This window comes from Lytechinus variegatus, chromosome 6 (genome assembly GCF_018143015.1).
Source record: "Lytechinus variegatus isolate NC3 chromosome 6, Lvar_3.0, whole genome shotgun sequence".
Lineage (NCBI taxonomy): Eukaryota > Metazoa > Echinodermata > Echinoidea > Temnopleuroida > Toxopneustidae > Lytechinus > Lytechinus variegatus.
The window spans coordinates 39,781,142-39,807,009 of record NC_054745.1 but is presented as its reverse complement, the minus strand read 5'-3'; the positions used below and the strand labels follow the sequence as shown (position 1 = coordinate 39,807,009).

The following is a 25,868-nucleotide window of genomic DNA, read 5'->3' as shown; positions in this document are numbered from 1 at the left end:
CGCTGTTTAGTAAATGAACCTTGCAGTATTTGTTTAACAGTTTAAACAATCATGTTTAATATATGAAAGATTAGATATTGAAAATTAAACTTTGTTGCTTAAGATTTTAATAGACACTAGTTTAAACTGTTTAAACAATGACTGTAAGGTTCATATAGTAAACAGCGTTGTATATTTATTTTTACTGTGTACGCGTCGGCATTTAAGTGCGACTTAAGTCATACTTTATTCTTTGTGAAACAGCCTCATTGTCTTACCGTCGTTAGTGTTTGCTGCCTTGATACGGGTTGAACCGGTAGGATGCAATGTCAAGAAAAAGAACTTGTTATTCTGTGGTATCTGCCTACGAGGATCTCTCATCCAAGGAGGAAACACCTGACAAGAGAGAGAGAGAGGGGGGGGGGGGGGGGGTTAGTGGATACGGCTTCGTATGGCTAAGGCTGTGCATTGTTTTACTTTGAAAATAAACGGGATTCCCAGCTACATTTCTCAAAATAGCCAAACGATTTATAGTCTTTTATTTTTCTTTTTCATCCTCATAACATTCAGGTTTTCTTCTTTATTTTGATATCATACATGAATATTTAACGTCAGACGTAGGACTAGCAAGAAGAGTTTCAAAATTCAATGTAAGAAAAACCAGGTTGCGCAGGAAAAATGGGTCGAGATTTGTTAAAATCTTTATTTTTTTAAAAAAAGTTTATTTTACTAAAGATGGGAGTGGGTTCAGATTCACAAGTGAGTTTCTACGCAAATTGTTTCTGACAAGCTTCCGTGTTCATTTTTATTCATCCAACGTCTGAACAGTTCACTTAGTAATTGATCTCGAATCAAATCATAATAGAAATTCCACTCTTAATATTGGTGTTTAATTTTATTTCATTTCTTCTTTATTTCACAAACCGACTAAAATGTCAGGTTATTAACAGAATATTCAGTTGCTGTGATATCTTTCTCTAAAGACACGTTTCCAATTCTGTTGGACACACTAACTTTATACAATATGACAACCATGAGTGTAACTATTAATGGATATCAGACAACCCAATAATAAAGCAGATAAAATGAAAAGGAAGCCATAGGAGGTATTAGACATTGTGTTAGTTCGACCAACACAATGATGGTGACGACGACGAGGATGATGACGTTTGATGAAGATGATGGTGGTATTGATGATGGCGGTGATGATGATTTTGATGATGATGATGATAATGGTGGTTGTGGTGATGATGGCAGTGATGATGATGTTGGTGATGATGATAATGATGGTGATGATGATAATGATGGTGGTGATGATGATCACGATAACTATGATGACTTTTTCGGCGTTGAAAGCGATGAATAATGACAGTGTTGCAAACATTCTCGATTATTATGACGACATCTAAGACGACCACGTAGGTCAATTAACTTACTACCACGTCAAGGGCGCCCGCACTGACACCCTCAACGCACATCGGTCTACGGGGTGACCCGGATTGGGAGATGACGACTGGATTTCCTGGAGGGTTGCCACCACTTACAACTTGATAGTAGTTCAGGGTCACGTTTTCTGTTGACAAATTCACAAAGAAAAGAAAAAGACGTCTGCACCTAAATCTCTATCAGATTGCAGGGGAATTAGGGACATCATGAATCTCGGTATTTACGAGATATTTCCAATTTAATGAGGTGATATCGTTAAAACCAAATTAAAAAAAAATACTTTAACCACCATAAGCCCCGGACTCCGGTACATTCACCAGTACAAAAGGTGCGACTCTGTACATTCACGAGTTTTCAAGAAAAGGCATGTTTCCTTTACTGTCCTGCCAAATTTACACACATCACGCCATTGCACTCGACTCAAATTTGCTTGACGCCATCATGTTGCGGTTGAGTGCCATCGACTTGAGGAGATGGAGGGATATTTTTTTTTTATTTGCACCGCGACACATCATTTACACATCTATGAAAATATGAAACAATAATGATTTCATGTAATATCATAAGAAAAGGGAAAGTGGGGGATGCGACATAATCAGCCCACCTAATGAATATTCATGAAGACATGCCCAGGGAGCCTGTTGCAGAAAGAGTCGCGTTTAAACGCAAGTCAAAATATCAATAGCGTAAAAGCCACCGCAGACCTCACGACCCGACTGGTCTACGACTGGCTTGCGACTGAGTAGAGATGAATCGCACGGGTAGAACTAGATCATAAGCCTCGACACCGCACACCTTGCGATGTTGTCTTCGACTCACGCAAGCGTTTTTTTGCTCTTTGCCATAGAAACTTAGAAAATGGCGCTTAGTACGTGTATGCGCATTGTTTAGCGTCGTGCAACTCTGCTGTCTGATTGGATGGAAGTTGGATAGAGCTTCCGATCCAGTCATAAGGATGTCAAATCCTTACACTTTTCATTGTGAATTGTCTCTGACCGGGGGAGCGTTTCATGAAAGGACTTGTAAGACGTTTTATCCGACAAGTACCATTTTATCCGACAGTTACCATAGTAACAGTGCCTCACAGCCAATCAGAGTCAGTGAAAGTTGTCAGATCTGACAACTTGTCGGACAAAAAGTTTGATGAAACGCTCCCCTGTCTGCGACTCTCAAGCTGACAAGAGCTGGACGTCACATCTCCCCCCACTCAGTCGCAAGCCAGTCGGAGACCAGTCAAGTCGTAATGTGTGCGGTGGCCTTAAGTCCCGAATACGGGTGCTTCATTGGCTGAAAATCAAGTTGCACAAGATTTTTTTTTTTAGTTGCGTTTGATCGCAACTCTTTCTGCAACGTGCCCTAGAACTGTTTCATCAGAATAATGCAAATCTTTAAAATTCAATAACTTCCTTATTTGCTATCCGTTTTTGATGATATTTTGAAGCATTTTGGTGAATGAATTTTACTCTATTTATTTTGATATAAATATCTTCAGCCTGGAGCATCCTTTTCAATATCCCCGTATTTAATTCTTTATATACATGAAGCTACGTCTATTAGCGTCTATGCCTGAATTCATATCCACCTACACCCGGCAAAGGAAATTATAATTGGTATAGTGTCGAAAATCTGTCTATCTGACGGTCAATCGGATCGGGGTCGCCCTAGCCACTAACCCGTCTCTGTGGTCGGGTTCAAAGCTAGGGGCCTGGGTTCGATTCCCGGCAGAGACATTTTTCGGCATCACCATTTTTTTCCAAAGGGCAGGTAGATCGGGGGAACCTTGATTTAAGCTACGCCTACCATCATGACCATTGTTCTGTTAAATGTTCAAAGTTGAATATATATTTTCGCAAGTAATGAACTTACGTCTTGTCGAAACGTACGTTGCCTGTGTTCTACCGATCTCTGTGAATCGATCCAGCCTCATTTCAATGAGTTGAACTTGTGCTGACCTCCTGTATTGATAGGTCGGTGTCACATCAAATGCAGTCTCTACCGGAAGCAATTCAATGAAAGAGTTGTCCTCACTTCCGCTGTCCAACAGATGCCTTGAAATGGTTGCTACAATCGGTCGTCCATCTATCAACATGAAGAACAACAAAAGGTCCTATCCACATTTGTTTTCTTCATAAATTCGACTCGTCACATTAAAGGTCAAGTCCACCTCAGAAAAATGCTGATTTAAATAAATAGAGAAAAATAAATTAGCAAAACGCTGAAAATTTCATCAAAATCGGATGCAATAAATAAGAAAGTTATGACATTTTTAAATTTCACTTATTTTTCACAAAACAGTGATTTGCACAACTAGGTGAGTCAGTTGATGATGTCTATCACTCACTATTTCTTTTGCGTTTTTTTTTATACAATATTTGATTTTTTTTATAGATTTGACAATAAGGACCAACTTGACTGAACCGTATATTAAACAATGCTTATTTTACAGGGAAGAATTTGTCATTGTATCACTTGCAAATGAGGGGAAAATTAGAATATTTCTTATTTCACATAATAAAATACAAAAGAAATTATAGTGAGTGGATGCCGTCATCAGTTTCCTCATTTGCATACCCACCAGGATGTGCACATAACTGTTTTATGAAATCAAGCAAAACTTTAAAATGTCATAACTTTCTTATTTTACATCCGATTTTGCTGTTATGTTTCTTAGATTTTTCTCCGTTTATTTAAATAAGATTTTTGTTGGGGTGGATTTGTCCTTTAAATATTTGTAAATAGCTGTGGCACATATAATTTGTTTGTTCGTTTTATTTCTGTGTGTAATCGTTAGATTTTAATTTTTAGTATTCTTTTATATTTATGCACGTATTTCATATATTCGAAGGTGTCAGACAACTCAAGCATCTGCTTATATTATCATACCACTGCATGTCTGCAACGTTGGTATAATCAGTCATAAAATGATCATAATTATACATTATTATTATGTAAAATTTAATGTATTTAATTTCGTGATGGTCATACAATGTACATTGTCATGACATGCAAAAACGAATAAGTAAATAAGTAAATAAGAAAATAAGAAAAATGTGAGCCGTATACTGTATCCTCAATTATAATTGACTATCTGACTATCAAAACGGCCCAAGTCCAATTTTTGGCAAAATTGGGTTAAGTATGGGAAATTGATCCTTACACACTGACTCATCTTGTGTATAAATGATAAATCTGAAATCATCTCAGAAATGCCTTGACTTAAGGAGGAAAATCTGGTATGAGTGCAAGAAAAGCCCAATTCCAACTCTAGGATTTGGGCTTTTCTTACATTCATATCATAGCGCCCTCTCTCATTACTTCTACTACTTACTACAGAATTCTACCACGTATATATGACTGTAAGAATGACCCAATCCACCACACAAAAGACCTGCCTACAAGGAACGTGAATATTAATGTTCATAAAAATGTACACTAAAATTTGTTTTCATGATTTCCTTCCTTATTTTTTGCCTGGTTTTTTTTTTGGGGGGGGTCGTATTTTCTTTTCTCTTTTTTTGTCTTGGTTGTTTATTTGTTCGGGGGAGGGGCAAGCGCACCTGTCTACCCCCCCCCCCTACATCTCTACTATATTTTGTGAAAAATAAATGTCACACCTTTTTCGTCGAGATGGAAAGCATACAACCACTTTTCCTCGTCTTGGTCCTCTTGCCGTTTGATAACCTACAATTCAAAGAAAGTTGAGCAAAACACTTTTTAGGGCTACATCAGACTTAGGCCATTCGGAACTCGTATTTCGAGTCCTCATTCATTTGTCTCTCTAATTACTATTCTTAATTCAATTATTTATAATTGGGGGCAATTTTATGTCTCAAATACAAAGAAAATGCTGATCATTAGAAATACTAACTGCTTGTAAACTTAAAGTATGCAGATATTATAATGCCCTTTCCTTTATTATCAGATACGATACTACGTTCATTGACAATAAATGACATTTGACCTTGATCATGTGACCTAAGACTTGTGATACTTGATGACCCCTATATCCACATTATATAATCTATGTCTATAAACTTTAAAAGTTATGACAACAATCTAATAATTACCTCCAAAATTGCCAAAGATCAATAACCTTAAATGACCTTTGACTTTGGTCATGTGACCTGAAACTTGCATGATGTTCAGTGATACTTGACTACTGTACACTTTCAGAGTTATGATGCTTATTCCAAAAAATACCCCCAACATGGCAGAAATTAATTGACCTTTGACCTGGGTCATGTGACCTAATATTAGCACAGGATGTTCAGTGCCACTTGATTACGTTTACGTCCTTGTTTTTTATGAACTAGACCAATAAACTTTCAAAGTTATGATAGTAAGTCAACAAATGCCCCCTACTTGGCCAAAGTTCATTGACCTTAAATGACCTTTTTTACCTTAATTATGTGACCTGAAACTCTCACAGGATATTCAGTGATACTTGATTACTCTTATGGCCAAGTTTCATGAATGAATGAATAGATATCAAGAGAGTGAGAACAAATAAATGAAATTATTCTATTTTTTCATCTTTCAATACATATTGAATGTAATAAATCATCATCCACAATTAAAAAAAATAGGTACAGATACAAAATTACAAATCATGTAAAAAAGACAATCATATACATATTTTTAAACGCAAACTGAAAAAAATGTTAATTTTGCAATACTCGTTGCAAGCAGGTCATGCTGAATAACTGTTTTTTTTTCTTTCTTTATATTCTCGGCGTTAATGTATATGTGTATTGTATGCTTTCATATTATATACATATACATGTATAATTTGTTATTGCTTTTTTCTTTTTTAAATCGCAATTAGCCAAAGTACCTGCTCCTGCTGCCCGCTTTCTTTCTACGTCATGTGCACTGCACTTCTCTATCCCTCCCCTCTTCTTCCCCTAACCCCCCCCCTTCCACCTTAATGCTGTTTGTATTTATTTGTAAACAAAAGCTCTACATATCATTACGACTCAGTGTTTTTTGTGTGTAATGAAACTAAGTTTATTTAGGGTCTTGCCTTTTGTACAAGCTTGGCTTTTTTCGGCAAGACCCTCCGTTTTACTTTCAAATACAAATGTCATATTAGGTTTTTTTTTATTTGTTAAATCATGTTCCTTAAGTCTAAGATTATGTTATATATATTTATTATGTTTTGCAGTATTTTCGACCTTATCATGTTATATTTATCATTCTTATGTTGTGAAACGGAAATCAATAAAATCAATCAAAAAATCAATCTATCAATACACAGGAGTGAAATATTATTGAAATTAGGTACTCAGATCAATATTTGCGACAGATTGTAATAATCCAGAAAATATCTTCGAACTTATTCAACCCTATACCATCTTCATTTCTTCTACGTGTAATTTATTCCCTTTTTCGGTGTCGCTCGTAGAAGTTTTTTTTTCTGGGGGAGGTGAGGTGGTGCACCCGGGGGCGCGTTTCCGTTTTACACCCTGGCGAAGGCATTTTCCGGAAAAGTAGCCAAAAAGCGACTAGTGAAGAGTCTACGTCTACGTTTGTTTACATTATCAGCTGGGCGCGCGATCCAAAGTCCGCACCGAAGTTATCCGCAGCTGAGCTTATACTTTCCAGGTTCAATACGAATGTTTGCCTTGATCATTTGCCTTGCCGATTTGCTGATGTCTGTCTTTCTCTCTATCTGTCTATATATCTATCTCTCCCTTTCTATCTCTATCTATCTATGTAACTGCAGTATCTATCTATCTATCTAATAACCATAACCTTCTCTGTCTCTCTCATTCTTTATCTAACATCTATCTATCTCAAATTCTCTATCTATCCATCCATCTGTCTTTCTCTATTTCTCTCTCTCTACCCAGGGGCGGATCCAGGATTTTGAAATAGGGGGGGCGCCAGCGGCGAGGGAGCGAAGCGACCGAGCGGGGGGAGGGTGTGGGAGGGGGGATACCCCCTCCCACGGCAAGGACTTTTTCAAAAAATCATGTCCAAAAGTCGTATTTTGAGAGCACCTTTAGAAGAAAAATGCACACTTAAATCACTGTAACTTCATGACTAAAAGACACATACTGACTCATTTAGGAGCTGGTTTCCAGTCACACACCGTATAAGCGGTCATTCAAAACATACATTTGGCAAAGGCTCTTCACTTGCTTGCACGAAAGTATTTTTATTCTCCCCCCCCCCCCCAAGATAAATATATAATACCATAATCATTATTTATATAATGCGAGCGCGAAGCGCGAGTTATTTTTTGGGGGGAATCTTATTTACTTTTTTCTAAAAGTTTTGAACATTCTGGGCAATCCTGAAAAAAGATGTGTATGCAAGTGAATAATTATTACGAACGTGAAGCGCGAGCAAAAATGAACTGATGGAAAAGGTACTGTTAAGGACTTGCTTGCAGTTAGCCATGAAGACGTTACATATTTTTAAAAATCAAATAATGCGAGCGCGAAGCGCGAGCTGAAATTTTTACCTAAGGAATGGAAATTCTAAGCACTTTTTGTAACTTAACAGAATAGGTATATAACTAAACGATTAGTGCGAGCGCGAAGCGTGAGCAAAAAATTTCGTGATTTAGACCTACTGAACGAGACACTCTATTCAAGTTTTGTAAATCATGAAAAGGATGAGGAAGTGGGGATCTTCCTTACATTAATAATGCGAGCGCAGAGCGCGAGCGGAAAATTTTTATATACGTTTGAGCTGATCGAAAACGTATTTGTTATGGACTGCTTGAACTTAGCCATGAAGACGTTACATATTTCAACATTCAAATATTGCGAGCGCGAAGCGCGAGCTGAAATTTTTGACATTTCTACCTGAATAATGGAAATTTCAAGCACTTTTTGTAATCGTGGAAAGGATAAGACAAAAACTGAACATTATTGATGCGAGCGCGAAGCGCGAGCGGAAAAATTCTGGACACTCTGTTCATGTTTTGTAAATCATGAAAAGGTTAAGCTATTGGAAATTTTCATACATTAATAATGCGAGCACAAAGCGCGAGCAGACAATTTTTTATATTGTTATCTGAAACTGGATAAATATTTAAATGGAGAACAAGGTGCGTATCTGAATAAACGTGTGTTTGAGATATCGACCTAGAATTTGGGTATTCTAAATACCTTTTTTTTACCATGAAAATCAATAAAGCGAGCGCAAAGCGCGAGCTAAAAATATATGATATTCAGATCTGAAAAGGGGTCACTTTAAGCTCTGTATTGCAAGCACTTTGTGGAAAAATTGTGAGGTGAAGAAGGATCACAGTTAAAACAGAGCTGATATTTTCAATTATTGTTACTTTGAATTTTGACATAGGACCGGGATATTCTATAAGGACATTATGTCATCATAAGAAAATGATGACTATCTTCCTATTTCTCTTCCTAAGCATGAGAGCGCAAAATCTATTAATATTATGGCCTGAAAATTGGACATTTAAGCACTTTAGTAATTATGCATAAGATGCACGAGTTTAAAATCTATCAATGCGAGCGCAAATCGCGAGCAGAAATTTATGATTAATTGTCATCAAATGGTGATTTTAAGTAGTTTGTTTTAGAATTAATATTGAGATATACATAACTCACTAATCAAAATGCAAGCGTGCAGCGCTAGCTGATACGTTTTGACAATCTGACCTAAATAGGGATATTTTGAGAACTTCATGGAATACAGGAAAATAATAGGTACCTGACAAATCAAATTTTGCGAGCGCGCAGCGCAAGCAGAAATTGTTAATATTCAGACCATAAAACATAATTTTTTACACTTTTAAAAAATCAATTTGTGAATAAAACAAAATAATGAAAGTTCAATTTCCCAGCTGAAATATGTTTTGTATATTGACTTCAGAATTTAATATTTTAAGGTCCATATTGAGCAAGATATCACCTAAAAGGCAATGCGAGCGCAAAGCGCGAGCGAAAATTTTATATCCCGACATGAAAGATTAAAAAAAAATAATTTCCAAGTCTTAATTCCCCTTATCTTATTTTATTCACTCATCTTCCTCCTCTTATGCTTGCCTTCCTTCTTTTCTCCTCTCTTTTCCTTTTTTCATTTTTCCTTCCTTTTCCCCTTTTTTCTTTTTTTTGCTCCGCCAATAGGGGGCCCGGGCCCCTCGCCCCCCCCCCTGGATCCGCCTATGGTTGGGGCGCCCTGGATAATATGCCTCTGAATCTACCAGAAAGTGTAAAAGTTAGTTTACATTAAATACAAATATGTCTGACCTATACATTTCAGTGAAAACGTACATGACCAAGGCAGAATGATAATGCTGCGCACGTGGCGCCCGATACAGGGCTTCATCTTTGAGTGAAGAATAATCTCGGGGATAGACATTATCATTCGCATCGTTGACACTTTCTCTCGCGATCTGTTACTTACAATTTACATGTATTTGCCATAAAGACGGACAAACGCATGTTACAAAAAACACAAAATTTCGGGAAAAAATGATATCCAATCCAACATCTTCACACTGGTCACTGCACTGCAACTCCCGATTACAAGTGGTGCAACTTTCCAACCAATCGACTTGCGCGCCCTGGAATTCCGGAATTTACATATTGCAATACAGTATGACAGAGGTGCATTTGTGCGAACACAAAGGCCATGAGCGTAAGTTAAAATATAGTTTTGACTAGATCTAGCCCTTGAAATTGACTTCATTGTACCAATCCAGTAAATATAACCATCCAAAAAAAAAAAAAAAATCCGGCGAAAATAGGGGGGGGGGGGCGCGCGCCCGGGGCGCCCCCCTCTGGATCCGCCACTGCTACCTACCTATGTAACTACAGTATCTATCTGTTAATTTGTCGCTCTACTCTCTCATTCTTGATCTATCTGACATCTATCTATCTCTCAAATTCTCTATCTCTCTATCCATCTGTCTGTCTTTCTCTATTTCTATCTATTTGTTAACTAGAGTATCTGTTAATCTGTTAATAATCTTCTCTGTCTCTCTCATTCTTTAATTATCTATTTAATATCTCTATCTATCTGTCTATCTTTCTCTATTTCTCTCTATCTATATATCTATCTGTTAATTTGTCTATATTCTCTGTCTCTCTCATTCTTTATCTTTCTATCTATCTAACATCTATCTATCTGTCTCTCAAATTCTCTATCTCTCTCCTTCTCTAGCATCTGTCTGTCTTTTTTCTCTCTCTCTCTTTGTCCGTCCATATTTCTATCTACAACGTTACATCTCTCCCTCTCTCTCTCTATCTATCTATCCTTCTCTCTTTCTCTCTCTCCACCTATCCCTCTATATATCGACCTCTCTGTCTCTCCCCCTCTCTCTATCTATCCATCCATCTCTCCCTCTTTCTCTCTCTTTCTATCTATCCACCCCTCTCTCTCTCTCTATTTCTATCTATCTGTCTATCTTGTCTCTATCTATTTATCAGTCTTCTATATCTATCTTTCGGCAGCTTCTAAGTGTATCAATCCATCAAACTTAAATTTGTCTTTCCATTATAAGTATCTGTTTATTTTGATTTTGTCTGTCATTCTATTCATTTAGTTAATAATTTATTTTTAGAAAAAAATATAAACAACGCGACTGCAAAAGCATGTTCGGATTTCACTCCTGACTGCCGCTCTCTCTGTACATGAAGTGCCGAGGAACTCTGTGTTCTGGGGAGCGTTTCATCAATATTTTCATCCGACAAGATGTCAGATCTGACATCTTTCCATGATTTTGATTGGCTGAGAGGCACTGTTCCTATGGTAACTGTCGGATAAAATGGGACTTGTCAGATAAAACGTCCGACAAGTCCTTTCATGATACGCCCCCCTGATCAGTAACTGTGCAAATTGCATGCGGTGGTGGACTCGCCTGTGTCGCACGCTGCATGCAACCCAGCGACGTGTGTAGACTCTTCACTAGTCGCTTTTTGGCTTCTTTTCCGGAAAATGCCTTCGCCAGGGTGTAAAACGGAAACGCGCCACCCGGCCAAGCCCCCCCCCCCCCCCCCGATCCGCATTCATTCGTAATTTCGAAGCTCCGTTATTCCGAAGGTTCTGATATTCCGAAGGTTCGTTAGTCCGAAAACGAAATGAGGTTCGTTAGTTCGAAAACAAAGCGAGGTTCGTAATTCCTAAGGTTCGTTAATCCGAAAACCAAATGAGGTTCGTAATTCCGATGGTTCGTTAGTCCAAAAACGTAATGATTAACGAACCTTATTTCGTTTTCGGACTAACTCGGAACAACGAACCTCATTTCGTTTTCGGATTAACGAACCTTCGGAACATCGAACCTTATTTCGTGTTCGGATTATCGAACCTTCGGAATAGCGCCACAAATGTTCGGATTAACGAACCCTTTTACGTTTTTGGATTAACGAACATCGAGGTATAGGCAATTTACGTGTTTCGGAATTACGAATCTTCGGAATAAAGAAACTTCGGAATTACGAACCTTCGGAATAAAGAAACTTCGGAATTACGAAGTGTAGCCCCCAGAGTGTACCTTACCAATCCAATACGTGTACCGATATCTGCCAAACACTCAAGGACTGCTAACTGAATTGTATTGGTCAAATCAGTCTCTATGTTGTTGATACTCAGCAATTCATCATGATTTCTGTAGCAAAGAAAAAAAAATAAAACGTTTTTTTATATATATAACTGAAAATAATAATAACAGCAATAATAATTACAATAATACTAATAACAACAACAATACCGATTATTATAGATTATTATTGCAATGATAATAATGATAATAATATCAGTAATGAGTATAATGATTATAATTATAACTGTAATAATAAAAGCAATGATGATAATAATATCAATGTGCTACTACACAGTGCTTTTCAAGTCTCTAGGTATTAACCAGAAACTATAATAATGATAATAATAAAAGTAATAATAACAATAATAGCGTTAATGATCATAATACTACTATTACTAATAATAATGTGGCACATAAAGTGCGTATCAAGTCTCTGAGCGCACGGCAATTATTCTGCATAATAACCCTAGCTTAGCAGAGCATTTTTCACGCGCACTTCATTTCGAGGATTAAATTCCTGCCATGTACCATTTTACGTCAACTGGGGGCCGTTTCATAAAGCTGTTCGTAAGGTAAGAGCGACTTTAAGAACGACTGGTGAACTTTTCTTACTCGCTATATAATCGTCAATGAACATTTAATGGTGAATATCATTTGCCACAAGAAAGGATCACTACAAACTAAAAAATAAAAGTTCAAAATTGAACCCCGAAAGGTTGATGCAAAATCAGCACGCTATGGGTTCAAAAATTGAACCCCTGATTTGGGGTTCGAAAATTGAACACTGCGGTTGGGGTTCATTTTGGCACCCTGCGGGTTCAAACCGCCCCCTAAATTTTAATTTGAACCCCTAGGAGTGCAGTTTTGAACCCGCAGGGTGCAAAAATGAACCCCAACCGCAGGGTTCAACTTTTGAACCCCAAATCAGGGGTTCAATTTTTGAACCCATAGTGTACTGATTTTGCATCAACCTTTTGGGGTTGAATTTTGAACGTTTATTTCTTAGTGTGTAGCCGTTCTTAAAGTCGCTCTTAACTTACGAACAGCTTTATAAAACACCAACTTCGGTTGAATGCAGGCTGTGCAGCACAGGTTGAATCAATTTCTTGCTGACGGAAATAAGACGCCATGGCTTGGATTCGAACCCAGGATCCTCTGTTTCAAAGACCGATGACTAATTCACTGGGCCTCGATTATACATGAGTTCTTTTACTAGGTCACACTTCGTAATTCCGAAGGTTCTTAATTCCGAAACACGTAAATTGCCTATACCGCGATGTTCGTTAATCCGAAAACATAAAAGGGTTCGTTAATCCGTATACATTTTTGGCTTTATTCCGAAGGTTCGTTATTCCGAAGGGTCGATAATCCGAAAACGAAATAAGGTTCGTTATTCCGAAGGTTCGTTAATCCAAAAACGAAATAAGGTTCGTTGTTCCGACGGTTCGTTAGTCCGAAAACCAAATAAGGTTCGTTAATCATTTCGTTTTCGGACTAACGAACCTTCGGAATTACGAACCTCATTTCGTTTTCAGACTAACGAACCTCATTTCGTTTTCAGACTAACGATCCTTCGGAAATACGAACCTTCGGAATTACGAACCTTCGGAATAACGAAGCTTCGGAATTACGAATGTGTGCGCTTTTACTAACCCTTCGTCCACAAATCCATATAATGTATGCTTTTTTGTCCGAAAAGCAATTTTCTGTTTTATACCCTAGGGTACAGTTCACTGTTCCTTTCAAATACCGCAGACTAGTAATATGCCGCAAAATATTTTCTGCTTGTATGGAAACAATGAAAGCTATTTTCATGAATCAATGACTATCTTTATGGTTATAAATGCCTCGATAGTATGTATTTTCCATGATTTATAAGTCTACACTATTGTGCGTTATTCATGCATGCTTACGCGTGCAAAAGCCAGTATTCCGTCTGCTTTGAATGTAAAATTAGTTGGGTTTTTTTTTTAATTAAATGTAAGGTATATGACAGCAATAAAGTGATTCAGTATTTATAATGCAGTTTTCCTTTAAAACAATGCAATGAAATTCATTTGCAAAGGTTTTTTTTCATTCGATTAATGTGAGAATTGTCATTTAAAAGTGCGCATTTAATGATTCTTATGTTCAATCTAATTCAATTCAATTCATTTACAAAATATAACATTTAAATCATTTCATAATACAATAATAGCATGAAATCGAAAGAGAAGAAGACCAACTAAAAAGCAGGGCTTGTAGGGTGAAGGTCACATTTTATGAATAAAAAATAAGATAAAATAAAGAAACAAACAATATATAAGTATATATATAATGAATAAGAAATAAACAAATAAAATAGAAATAAATAGATAATAATACAAATCAATGATTCAGTATACACTGTATACAGAAATCATAAATCATAATTGAATTCAAAAGGTATTGCAACGAATTTTACTGCATTTCTTGTAGGTTATTGGCTGTTTGGATCGTGAATGCATTCTATGTAGTCATGACATTCATTGGCGGAAATAATATTTCATATCATTATAATATCCTTTGATTAAATCCAAACTAAGACATATAAACCACGGAAAGATGGTATCATATTGTTTGAGAGAATATGTCCATTGAGAGCCCAATAATAGTTATTCGTTCGTGACAGAATTTCTCCATAAATTGTGATTTTTTAAAATTTATTTTTTGGTTTAGGTTTAAAGTATTACTCATTCAAAATGTCATTCCATGTAAGAGAATAAGTCGTTGTGCAGAGTTAAGAGAGATATGGGCCTATTTCGAAATAAGGGGAAGGGTCCCCGCCCCCCCCCATTTATGGAGCTCTGAAAAAGTGCCCTTTTTACGCAAGAAAAATGACCCCTTTCGAACATGTTGTGCCCCTTTCACCTGAGAAGGATCCGTTTTATACCTTCTTGTAAGTGCACTTTCTCGAAACAGTACCCCTTTTTACCACACAAAAGTGCTCCCAGTAACATGTCCTGTGCCCCTTTTACCTGTAGAGGACATGTTTTGTGTGTCAACGAGTTACACTTTGCCTTCTCCGGTTCTTTATAATCAGATAAGTTGTCCTGAAAAACACATTTTTTCGTGCCCGGTGTGCGCCCGGTTTTTTCTATTTAGCGCCGTTCTGATCCCTTCTGCAAGTGCATAATAAATAAAAAAAAAGTTGGGCAGGTGGTAGTTACCCCAAGATTTTTTTTTTTGAAAACTTACATTTATTTTACTGCAGATTTTTACAAAATTCACAAAAAGTATACCAAAAATCATTCAATTTCACTTAACAAAATGCGAAAGCACCTCAATGATAAACTCGGTCGCTTCACTCCCTCACTTTTAAGCTTTTTCCCAAAAGTTTACACGTGCTGCCCCCAGAGAAAATTTTCTGCATACGGCTATGTTTAAGATACGTTTTCGGACTAACGAACCTTCGGAATTACGAATCTCACTTTGTTTTCAGACTAACGAACCTTCGGAATTACGAATCTCACTTTGTTTTCGGACTAACGAACCTTCGGAATTACGAATCTCATTTCGTTTTCGGACTTACGAACCTTCGGAATAACGAACCTTCGGAATATCCGAACCTTCGGAATAACGAATCTTCGGAATTACGAATGTACACACTAAGAAATAAAGGTTCAAAATTGAACCCCGAAAGGTTGATGCAAAATCAGCACCCTATGGGTTCAAAAATTTAACCCTGCGGTTAGGGTTAATTTTTGCACCCTGCGTGTTCAAAACTGCACCAGAAATTTTAAATTGAACCTCTAGTGGTGCAGATTTGAACCCGCAGCGTGCAAATATGAACCCCAACCGAAGGGTTCAATTTTTGAACCCCAAATCAGGGGTTCAATTTTTGAACCCATAGGGTGCTGATTTTGCATCAACCTTTCGTGGTTCAATTTTGAACCTTTATTTCTCAGTGTGTATGCACTGTCGAGTAATGCCTTGCTGACGGTCATAGGTGCCGTGGCCGGGGATCGAACCCCGGTTTTTCAAATGTCTAGTCGGCGCCTTAGACCACTCGGCCAGGGCACCTGCTTACCTCAGTCCGACTTCCTCTGCCAGTCCGGAGCCAGCGATATCCCTGATCACGTGACGACAATCACGAGAGTGAAGCCGAGCTCCAAAGTAAGTGACAGCGTACGGTTTGTCGGGGACGTACTGTACGAAGATCTTTCTTGTTTTGGGAAGCTGAGTGTAGATTAAATTTTCAAAAATTTGAATTAAAAAGATACGTAAAGATATACAAAGGTAAACAAAAAATTAAGTCAAAAATATATGGATATGTATATTCCTAATAATTTAATTTCAGATGCATATATGTTGATGCAAAGGACTGAGCAGAAAATGTTACTAGAAATATTAATTTCATTTCATTTATTTTCCACAAATCAATCAAAATACAAAGAAAAACATACAACTCATTCCGAAATAGTGTGCATAATTACAATATAAATGCAGATTCTAAGTGGATGGACCTAAAGTAGAGCAAAGGCTTGTCGTGGATAGGCCCTTAACAAATAATTCGTGTGTAATCATTGATAGCTACAAATAATTATAGAAAAAATAGAGCTGAGGTCGGAGAAAGTTACAGAAACTGGGCAAGGACGAAAACAGAGAACTGTTCTTTCAGGGCACACAGGTTATTAGACAAGACAAGGAGGACAAAACAAGACATTACAGAAAGAAAGAAGGAAAGAAGACCCGTCTATTATATTGCTGTTCACGATTGCGACGTTTAAGTATGACGTAAAATATTTTGACAGAATTGATCGTATGCCAGTGAAATAGAAAATAGTAGACGTGCCTTTTGTAAGGGTATCTGCAGCTGTAAATATGAATACATTGCAATTTATTTACAATGACAAGAATACGGCATCGTGAGAGGATGGAGCACCTGGCAGACGAGGAAAAGAAAAAACTTGATAGTTGCTAGGTGAGAAAAAGTATCAAAATAATATGTGAATAATAGTCCGATATATACGTATAATATTGTGCAGTTAAAACCATCAAAGATATTACAAATATCAAATTACCATATGTATATGTTTATACTGTGCATAACACTGCATATCAAATAAAAGTTTACACTTTGAAAATGTCCTTGCAATTATAAACAGGGGCGTGGTTATTGGGGGTGGGGGCACGTGTCCCCATGGTCCTCCCCCCGAAATGAAAGCAAAAGCAAAACAAAAGAAAAAAGGAGAAATAAAGAAAAAATATCAGGCAAGCATAATGCTAAAAATTTCATCAAAATCGAATGTAAAATAAGAAAGTTAAATGAATTTTTAAAGTTTCGCTCAGTTTTCAGAAATGGTTACATGCACAATATTTAGTCACAAGTAAATTAAAGAATTGATGATGTCCCTTACTCATCATTTCTTTCGTTATCGGTTTGAATTATACAATATTTCAATTTTTACAGATTTTACAATAATGACCAACTTGACTGAACCATAAAATGTAAAAAAAAATGGTAATTATACAGATCAGGAAAAAATATTGTTTCACATGACAATGAGGACAATTTAGAATATTCTACATTTTATATATAAAAATATAAGGAAATAGTGAGTGGTGTCATCAGTTTCATCATTTGCACACCGACCAGGATGTGCATTTAACTGTTTGGTGAAATTAAGCGAAACTTAAAAATGTCATAGTTTTTTTTTACATTCGATTTTGATGAAATTTTCAGTGTTATGCTTGTTAGATATTTCTCCTTTTGTTCCACTCAACTTTTGGTTGGGATGGACTTTTCCTTTATATAAGCACATAAGATTAAAAAATAAGAAAATAACATTTTCATAAGTTCCTAATAACTAAATTGGCCCTTTTCAAAATGGAATATCGACAAGTTTCATCTCACGCTTTGGAATAATAGGAAAATAGTCTCCATTTTCATATGATGACAAAATGTCCTTAGAATGTCCCGGTCCTTGGTCAAAATAATAAAAAATATCAGCTCGCGCTTCGCGCTCGCATAATTTATTAAGTGTGATTCCATCCACTTAGTAATTTTCCTACACAGTGCTTGAAATAGTTCTTAAAATTATTTGAGACATTCAGTTTAAAGTTAGGGTTTTCGATCCATATTTCGAATTGAGGGCTGGGTAAAAAGAATATTAAAATTTTCGTCGCGGTCAATCTGCAAAATTTTAAGAAAATTTTTCACAAGAAGAGCTCTTAAATCATGATGATTTTCTGCGTATAATAGTATTTCAATGTCAAGTAAAATGGTTTCACAGAGCCTTCAAATGCATTTTCAAACGTATTTTGCACTGGAAACTAGTTTAAAAAATATTGGAGGAGAAAATTGATATGTTCGGCCCTGCTCCCCCCCCCCCAAAAAAAACAGGCCTCAGGTGAAATTATTTTGACTCTATTCTCTGCATTAGTACAATAGTCTCATTTTGTACTACTTTGTTATACATGGGCAGAGATCGTGTGTTAAGTTCTTTTTCAGAATCACATGCAGGAATTCAAAGCAGTTGTAGGTTTACAATTATATAGAAGTTTATGATAAAATTCTCTCAGGCCCGGTCACTACACAGCAAAAACTGTGGTGTTAACCGGTGTACATAGAGGACCACACCAGTTATTTTACACCGGTGTTAAATTGGTGGTGTTAGTTTTACACCTATAGGTGTTATTACAACACCTATGGTTGTTACATTTACTCTCGTTGGTGTTATGTTTAATCTCTAGGGTGTTATTTTAATACCTCAGGGTGTGGTCCTCCATTAACACCAATTGGTGCCAGTTTTAACACCACAGTTTTTACAGTGTACCTTCCTTAATGAAGGGGGCTCTTTTGAGGTCCTTGAAAATTAAAACTATCACTCTTGACAATGGGAATTTTACGTTCTTTGATTAGGCTAACTCCTGTCAAGTTAAGTAAATGAAAAGCCTTGAAAGTGTCAAATTGCACGCCATCTTCTTAATCCCTGTCCCTCTTATCGTGAAGTGAAATCATATGCCCTCATTTACATTATATCACACCAATCACTAGCTTATGGGTGTATATACAAGTAGATATAATGGTTATGACATCACTCTGTTGACGTGCCTAATGTAAACATTAAAGGTATGAAGGTATGTGGAGGAGCCGTGGTGTAGTGGTTCTGACTCTCGCCTTGTAAACAGAGGGTCGTGTGTTCGAATCCCACCGCGGTCTGGCGTCCTTTGGCAAGGCGTTAATCCACACTTTGCCACTCTCGACCCAGGTGCTAAATGGGTACCCGGTAGGATGTGAAAGTCATTGTAGCTTGTCCAGTATTGTGTGCGCCTCACAGGCGACTGACTGGAATACTCCCCAGGGAGTGGAGGATGTGCACACATTGTGTGCGGGAATGACTGATTGAATCCGATGACCGGGGTAATAATATATCTGTAAAGCGCTTAGAAACGTCGTTCCGATGGATTAAGCCCTATATAAAAGCGGATTATTATTAAGGTATTATTTAACTTTGTGAGCAGCCGATTTGAAAAATTCTCAAACCAAGATGAAACATGTGTATACGTGCATATATTAGAACTAATAAACCCTGAAAACAACCATTATTGAGAATGAAAAGTGAAAACTACAAGGCAAACCCCGATTTTGTAAATAGGCGTCTATAGCACACGTAAGTGTATGGGATGAAATTAAGATGGTGTTTCCGGTCACTTTATATTTCAATTTTTGAAGCACTAAATAATTATTTTCGAACGCATTTTTTTCTGGGCTTCATTTTTGTCTCACCTGCGAAGCAAGTGAGACTATAGGCGCCGCTTTTCCGACGGCGGCGGCGGCGTCAACATCAAATCTTAACCTGAGGTTAAGTTTTTGAAATGACATCATAACTTAGAAAGTATATGGACCTAGTTCATGAAACTTGGCCATAAGGTTAATCAAGTATTACTGAACATCCTATTAGAGTTTCATGTCACATGACCAAGGTCAAAGGTCATTTAGCGTCAATGAACTTAGACCATGTTGGAGGAATCAACATCGAAATCTTAACCTGAGGTTAAGTTTTTGAAATGTCATCATAACTTAGAAAATATATAGACCTATTTCATGAAACTTGGACATAAGGTTAATCAAGTATCACTGAACATCCTGCATGAGTTTCACGTCACATGACCAAGGTCAAAGGTCATTTAGGGTCAATGAACTTTGGCCGAATTGGGGATATCTGTTGAATTCCCATCATAACTTTGAAAGTTTATGGATCTGATTCATGAAACTTGGACATAATAGTAATCAAGCATCACTGAATATTTTGTGCAAGTTTCAGGTCTCATCATTAAGGTCAAAGGTCATTTAGGGTCAATGAACTTTGGCCGAATCGGGGGTATCTGTTGAATTACCATCATAACTTTGAATGTTTATTAGTCTAGTTCATTAAACTTGGACATATGAGTAATCAAATATCACTGAACATCCTATACGCATTTCAGGTCACATGACCAAGGTCAAAGGTCAATGAACTTTGGCCGAATTGGGTGTATCTGTTGAATTACCATCGTAACTTTGAAAATTTATGGATCTGATTCATGAAACTTGTACATGTACATAAGAGTAATCAAGTATCACTGAACATCCTGTGCGAGTTTCAGGTCACATGAACAAGGTCAAAGGTCATGTAAGGTCAATGAACTTTGGCTATGTTGGGGTTTTTTGTTGAATAACCATCATATCTCTGTAAGTTTATTGGTCTCGTTCATAAAAAGTGGACATAAGAGTAACCATGTATCACTGAACATCTTGTGTGAGTTAGAGTAGTATTCAAAGTCAGCACTGCTGCTATATTGAACCGCGTGATGCAGGTGAGACGGCCAGAGGCATTCCACTTGTTGTAACATATCACAGACACAGGTGACAATTGTGACCTTCTGGCTCAGATTTTTTAAAAGTCAAACCAATGTTAACCAATCACTTTAAATCTTGTGTGTGTCTTAATTACCCCGGATCTTACCCGATGTTCGTCGTCATCAAGTTCATCTGGTGATGTCTGCGGTGAAGCGGTGTTTGCCGCGGTTCTTTCCCCTCCAACCGCTTCCTTCTCTACCGCCCGCTTCACGCGTGTTTCTGCCGGGCTCGCTCCATCACTTACGCCAACGTCGCGTTGAACTTGGCCTTCCGTTACCGGTGATCCCTCTGCGAAAACCCCATCCGTTCCTCGGCTTTTAGAGGCTGAAGACCTACCTTTGGAGGCGTGTATTCCCATTGTCGAATCCACGATTTTGATGCGCAGGAAAATATCGCGACACGCTTGGTCCACCACGGCCCGTTGAAATCAAGTTTATATAACTCAATGGCGCAGCATGCTTCGAAGTTTGGTATTTATACAAATTCTGATTTCAAAAGAACCATGGATCGGCGGATCGAGATAATACGCGGGCATAAACTTTTGTGAAATATTGACAGGAATTCCATGTAACTTAATAAATGGGTTTCAACCTGTTTAGAGAGAAAATATATTTTCGATTTCATTCTGAATTTACGAAATAACATTAGTGTCCTAGTTTCTGTGCCGAGGGAGGCCGTAGTTCCTGGTAGCCACACCCTCTATTATGTTTATTGTATTATTCTCTCTGGCACGTATTCTGAAGTCAGGTTTAACATAGAACATGGTCTAACTCTGTGCTAAAATAACCAAGTGTCATAATTTTGTTTTTATTAAGTTCTGTGTTTCTTGTGTTTACTGTGCTCTTTCCTGATTCATCGATGGTGAAGACAATCACCTATTTATACTTCCTACAATTATGAATGACTTAAGAGCCAAATGAGCTGAAATATGATAGCTTAACTGTTGGTGATTTATGCAACAATATGCTATCCATGCATCAAACCACAACTTTAAACCTGAGTTTAAGTTAAACCCGACTTCAGAATACGGGCCAATGGGTCTGTCTCTTTCTATCTATCCATCTCCTCTCAATCTGTCTGCCAGAATCTGATAATGATCATTGTTCCATCTTTCTAATTTCATACCTAATTTCCACAACTCGGCCACATATAGGCCTACGCAGCAAAAACTGTGGTGTTAACCGGTGTACAGAGAGCACCACATCAGTTATTTTACACCGGTTTTAAATTCGTTGTGTTAGTTTTACACCTATAGGTGTTATTACAACACCTATGGTTGTTACATTTACACTCTTTGGTGTTATGTTCAATCTCTAGGGTGTTATTTTAACACCTCAGGGTGTGGTCCTCTATTAACACCAATTGGTGTCATTTTTAACACCACAGTTTATACAGTGTACTATATATATTAATAAATCCAGTACGTATAGTATTAGCTATACTTAGGCTACAAGCTAGACTTCACCCTCTTTCCTATACCCCCCCCCCCACACACACACCCGGTCCTCTCTCTTTCTCTCACAAATACACACAAACTCTCTCTCTCTCTCTGACTTCCTGTATAACCAACTCTCTGACACACACGCGCACGTCCTAGGTCGGTCCCACTTTTAACATGTTTGACGATGTTTGACGATTGTCAATTCGGAGATTATGCATCATTATCCTTGTTTTATATGCTCTTAGTTCGTCTCCCCCTTCATTGCCCTTTTAAACTTCTTGAACATTTAACCATATAGGGACACTCACACCCAGCCTGCCCCCCCCCCCGTCGCCCTTCACCCCTGCACATTGCACACCCACACGAACACTGTTTCACACTATCACATGCACTACACTGTAAAAACTTCGGTGTTAAAACTGACACCAATTGGTGTTAATGGAGGACCACAACCTGAGGTGTTAAAATTACACCCTAGAGATTAAACATAACACCAAAGAGTGTAAATGTAACAACAAAAGGTGTTGTAATAACACCTATAGGATAGGTGTTAAACTATAACACCGCCAATTTAACTCCGGTTTAAATGAACTTGTGTGGTCCTCTATATACACCGGTTAACACCACAGTTTTTGCTGTGTAACATTCATTTTCATCCCATTTCCTCCGCCCAGGCTAGCCAAAAATAAATTATCACCCCGATCTCCCCCACCAAGATTTATTCATTAGAAAATAAAGAATTCAAAAGGGGACCTTTGAGCCCCATAACATTTATCACTGATCCGTGACTTTGTAGAAATCTCATTACAGAGCGTGACGAGTATAAAAGAATTCCATTTAACCATGGAGCTATTAATAGCTCTATGATTTAACTATTCCAGATATTTTTTTTTCTATTACACACTCAAGCCGGATGTTTCCAAAGGTAATATCACAGAATAAGGGCCTTCGTCTACTTTAGAGGCGTTGAGTTTCCGAGAATATATCATTGCCATGAAAAGAATATTGACCCTTTATATGTGTTTTGGGATTTCCCGGGTTCTTTTCCTTGTGAATCCCATTACGGGAAAGTCACTTGCGGGCTTTATCGCCAATATACTGAAATATGGCAACTATATAGATTTAAAGGGGAAGTTCACCCTGACAAAAAGTTTATTGTAAAATTAGCAGAAAAAATAATAAAAAATATTGCCGAAGGTTTGAGAAAAATTCATCAAATAATTAAAAAGTTATTAGAATGTCAATTATTTGATTTGTGACGTCATATGCGAGCAGAATTCCTACACTAGCGAATGGTAAAAAATCAATGAAATGTCAGTTTCTCAAAAAAATTGAAAATGGTTTTCACTGTAACTTTTGTATATCAATAGACAAATCATTTCACACCCGATCATGAAAAGAAAACAAAATTAAGTCATCAGGAACCATACAAAATTTGAAATTCATACATTTTATATTCTATAACACATGGGACAGCTGCTCGTTTATGACGTCACAAATCCAAAATTTTGAACTCTAATAACTTTCTTACTCTTTAACGGATTTTCCTCAAATCTTCACCAATATTTTTTACTATTTTTTCTGCTATTTTTACAACAAAGATTTCTTCAGGGTGAACTTCCCCTTTAATTGGCTGAATACATTCAGCCAAAACATAGATTATGCTTCTACATGAAATAAAAAGAAATGACATTTTGCCGATTCACAGAAAAATTACACATTTCGACTTAAAAATCCAAAACATTTTCCATGCAATATCGCAATTTTAGCTTTCTACTTTTGTTTCCCCAATGTTATTTTTTTTTTCTTTTCCTTTCTTCCACCCCCAACCAATTTTGACATTTTGATTACCAAAATCAAAGTTTATGATAAATTTTGATATAACATTAAAAAAAATAATAATAATGAAGTTTTCATAAAATCGGGGTAAGGCATTAATTTATTTTCGTATGCAGAGAATATCCTATATTAAATTCCTTATTGTCTATTGTACAAAATGTTTTCACTACACATATATTTATAATAATAATAATATAGGGTATTTATATTGCCCACATATCCACCTTGTTAGGTGCTCAAGGCGCTCCTACATGTATATTACCCGGCTAAGCTAGGCGTTCAAAGCGCACACAGCTTCTGAGAAATTACTTCCTGCCGGTACCCATTTACCTCACCTGGGTTGAGTGCAGCACATTGTGGATCAGTTTCTTGCTGAAGGAAATTACGCCATTTATGATATAACGTGTGTACGAATAGGGATAAATGAACCAAGTACTAAAAAATCCTGGGAGTAGTTGGACAGTGGTCATTAAATAAACACTTATCGACATAACTACTAATACAAGACAGCTACGAGTTTTTGATAATTTTATTTTACGTAATGAAAGCCCCGTTCAGAAATGATGTATTTAATACATTTTTATTTATGGCAAGATCTGTATCATGTTGCTTCATATGGGTGCGTCGTGTTCTAGTCTCTCGCCTTCAAACAGAGAGTCGTGGGTTCGAATCCTAGCCATGGTGTGTGTTCCTTTAGCAAGAAATTTATCCACACTGTGCTGCACTCGACCCAGGTGAGGTAAATGGGCACTGGCAGGAAGAAATTCCTCAAGAAAGCTGTGTGCACCAGAATCGGTAGACTAGCTTAGCCAGGGTAACATAGGAGCGCCTTGAGCAAGGTGGATACGTGCGCTATACAAATCATATATTATTATTATTATTCATACCATCAGATTAAAAAAAATAATGACACCTCATTAACCCCATTTAAGAAAAAAATAAGCCATGAACGCATAGTGATCATATAATTATGTCTTGAAAGAGTATTTTCTCCAAAATAATTGAATACCATATTCGTATGTCTTCACGCGTGAATGGTCAGGTGTTCTTTGCCGTGATTTATATTTTGATTTTCGCCACAATAGGGCACGACTGCAATACGACATGAGTTTAATGAACATTTGAAAGTCCCTTTTCAATGTTAAATTAACTTAAGAATTGATATAAAAAATGCATATTTAACTATTTTGATGTAAATTATTGAAAAGGTGTTTTTAAATGGATATAAGTTTTACCTTGTACGACATCTGGATCACTGCCAAGAAAACCTCCTGGGGTTATAGTCCGGCAGCCCAGGAGGTTTATTCAACCGAAAGCCGGACAAGCAAATGACCCCATAGCTGGATGGTATGGACCCTGAAGTTTACAAAAATGCATTGCTGCCGGGTTCTTTGCGTGGTCTTCCCTCCGAAATGACGTAATATATGACGTCACTACAAAATGGCCCTATTTTACCATTTTGCAGACATTGTAGGCCTACACATAGCATGAAGTCAAGGGAAAATATCTCAGCCAAATCATGTGTGTTTTGTATGAAACTTTCACAATATATTGTTCAAGTAGTGCGAAAGAGATATGCAAAATTTCACGAACAGAAAATTATTGTTTACATATGCAAATTACGTAATGAAATTTGCATATCATTCGTTTTGGAGATTTCTCGCATAAAAAATTGCCAAAAATCGATTCAGAAATTAATTTTCTTTTTTAGTGTACTTTATTTGATATTTTTCTCTCAAGCATAATATCATTGTCTTTATCTATATCTCTACTTTAAG

At 37.1% G+C, this 25,868-nt stretch overlaps 1 protein-coding gene across 1 annotated transcript; it reads right to left on the bottom strand.

Annotated features, from left to right (window-relative positions):
- Positions 1–1,264: 1,264 nt before the first annotated feature.
- Positions 1,265–21,243, bottom strand: LOC121416645. The gene is made up of 6 exons (XM_041610123.1): positions 20,917–21,243; positions 15,996–16,144; positions 11,905–12,013; positions 5,040–5,106; positions 3,292–3,504; positions 1,265–1,552 (listed from the first exon to the last, which is right to left on the bottom strand). Exons 1-6 carry the CDS (start codon positions 21,166–21,168, stop codon positions 1,407–1,409), a joined length of 936 nt encoding a protein of 311 aa, XP_041466057.1. The 5' UTR covers positions 21,169–21,243; the 3' UTR covers positions 1,265–1,406.
- Positions 21,244–25,868: the final 4,625 nt, after the last annotated feature.

What these genes read in the sequence shown, in the direction of transcription:
- LOC121416645 (XM_041610123.1), bottom strand. Translation starts at nt 21,168, where the DNA reads ATGGGAATACACGCCTCCAAAGGTAGGTCTTCAGCCTCTAAAAGCCGA. An exon ending in TCGGTACACGTATTGGATTG is followed by an intron (nt 5,107 to 11,904) that starts GTAAGGTACACT and finishes TTTGAATTGTAG; the next exon opens with GTTATCAAACGGCAAGAGGA. An exon ending in TTTCCATCTCGACGAAAAAG is followed by an intron (nt 3,505 to 5,039) that starts GTGTGACATTTA and finishes TCATGTTGATAG; the next exon opens with ATGGACGACCGATTGTAGCA.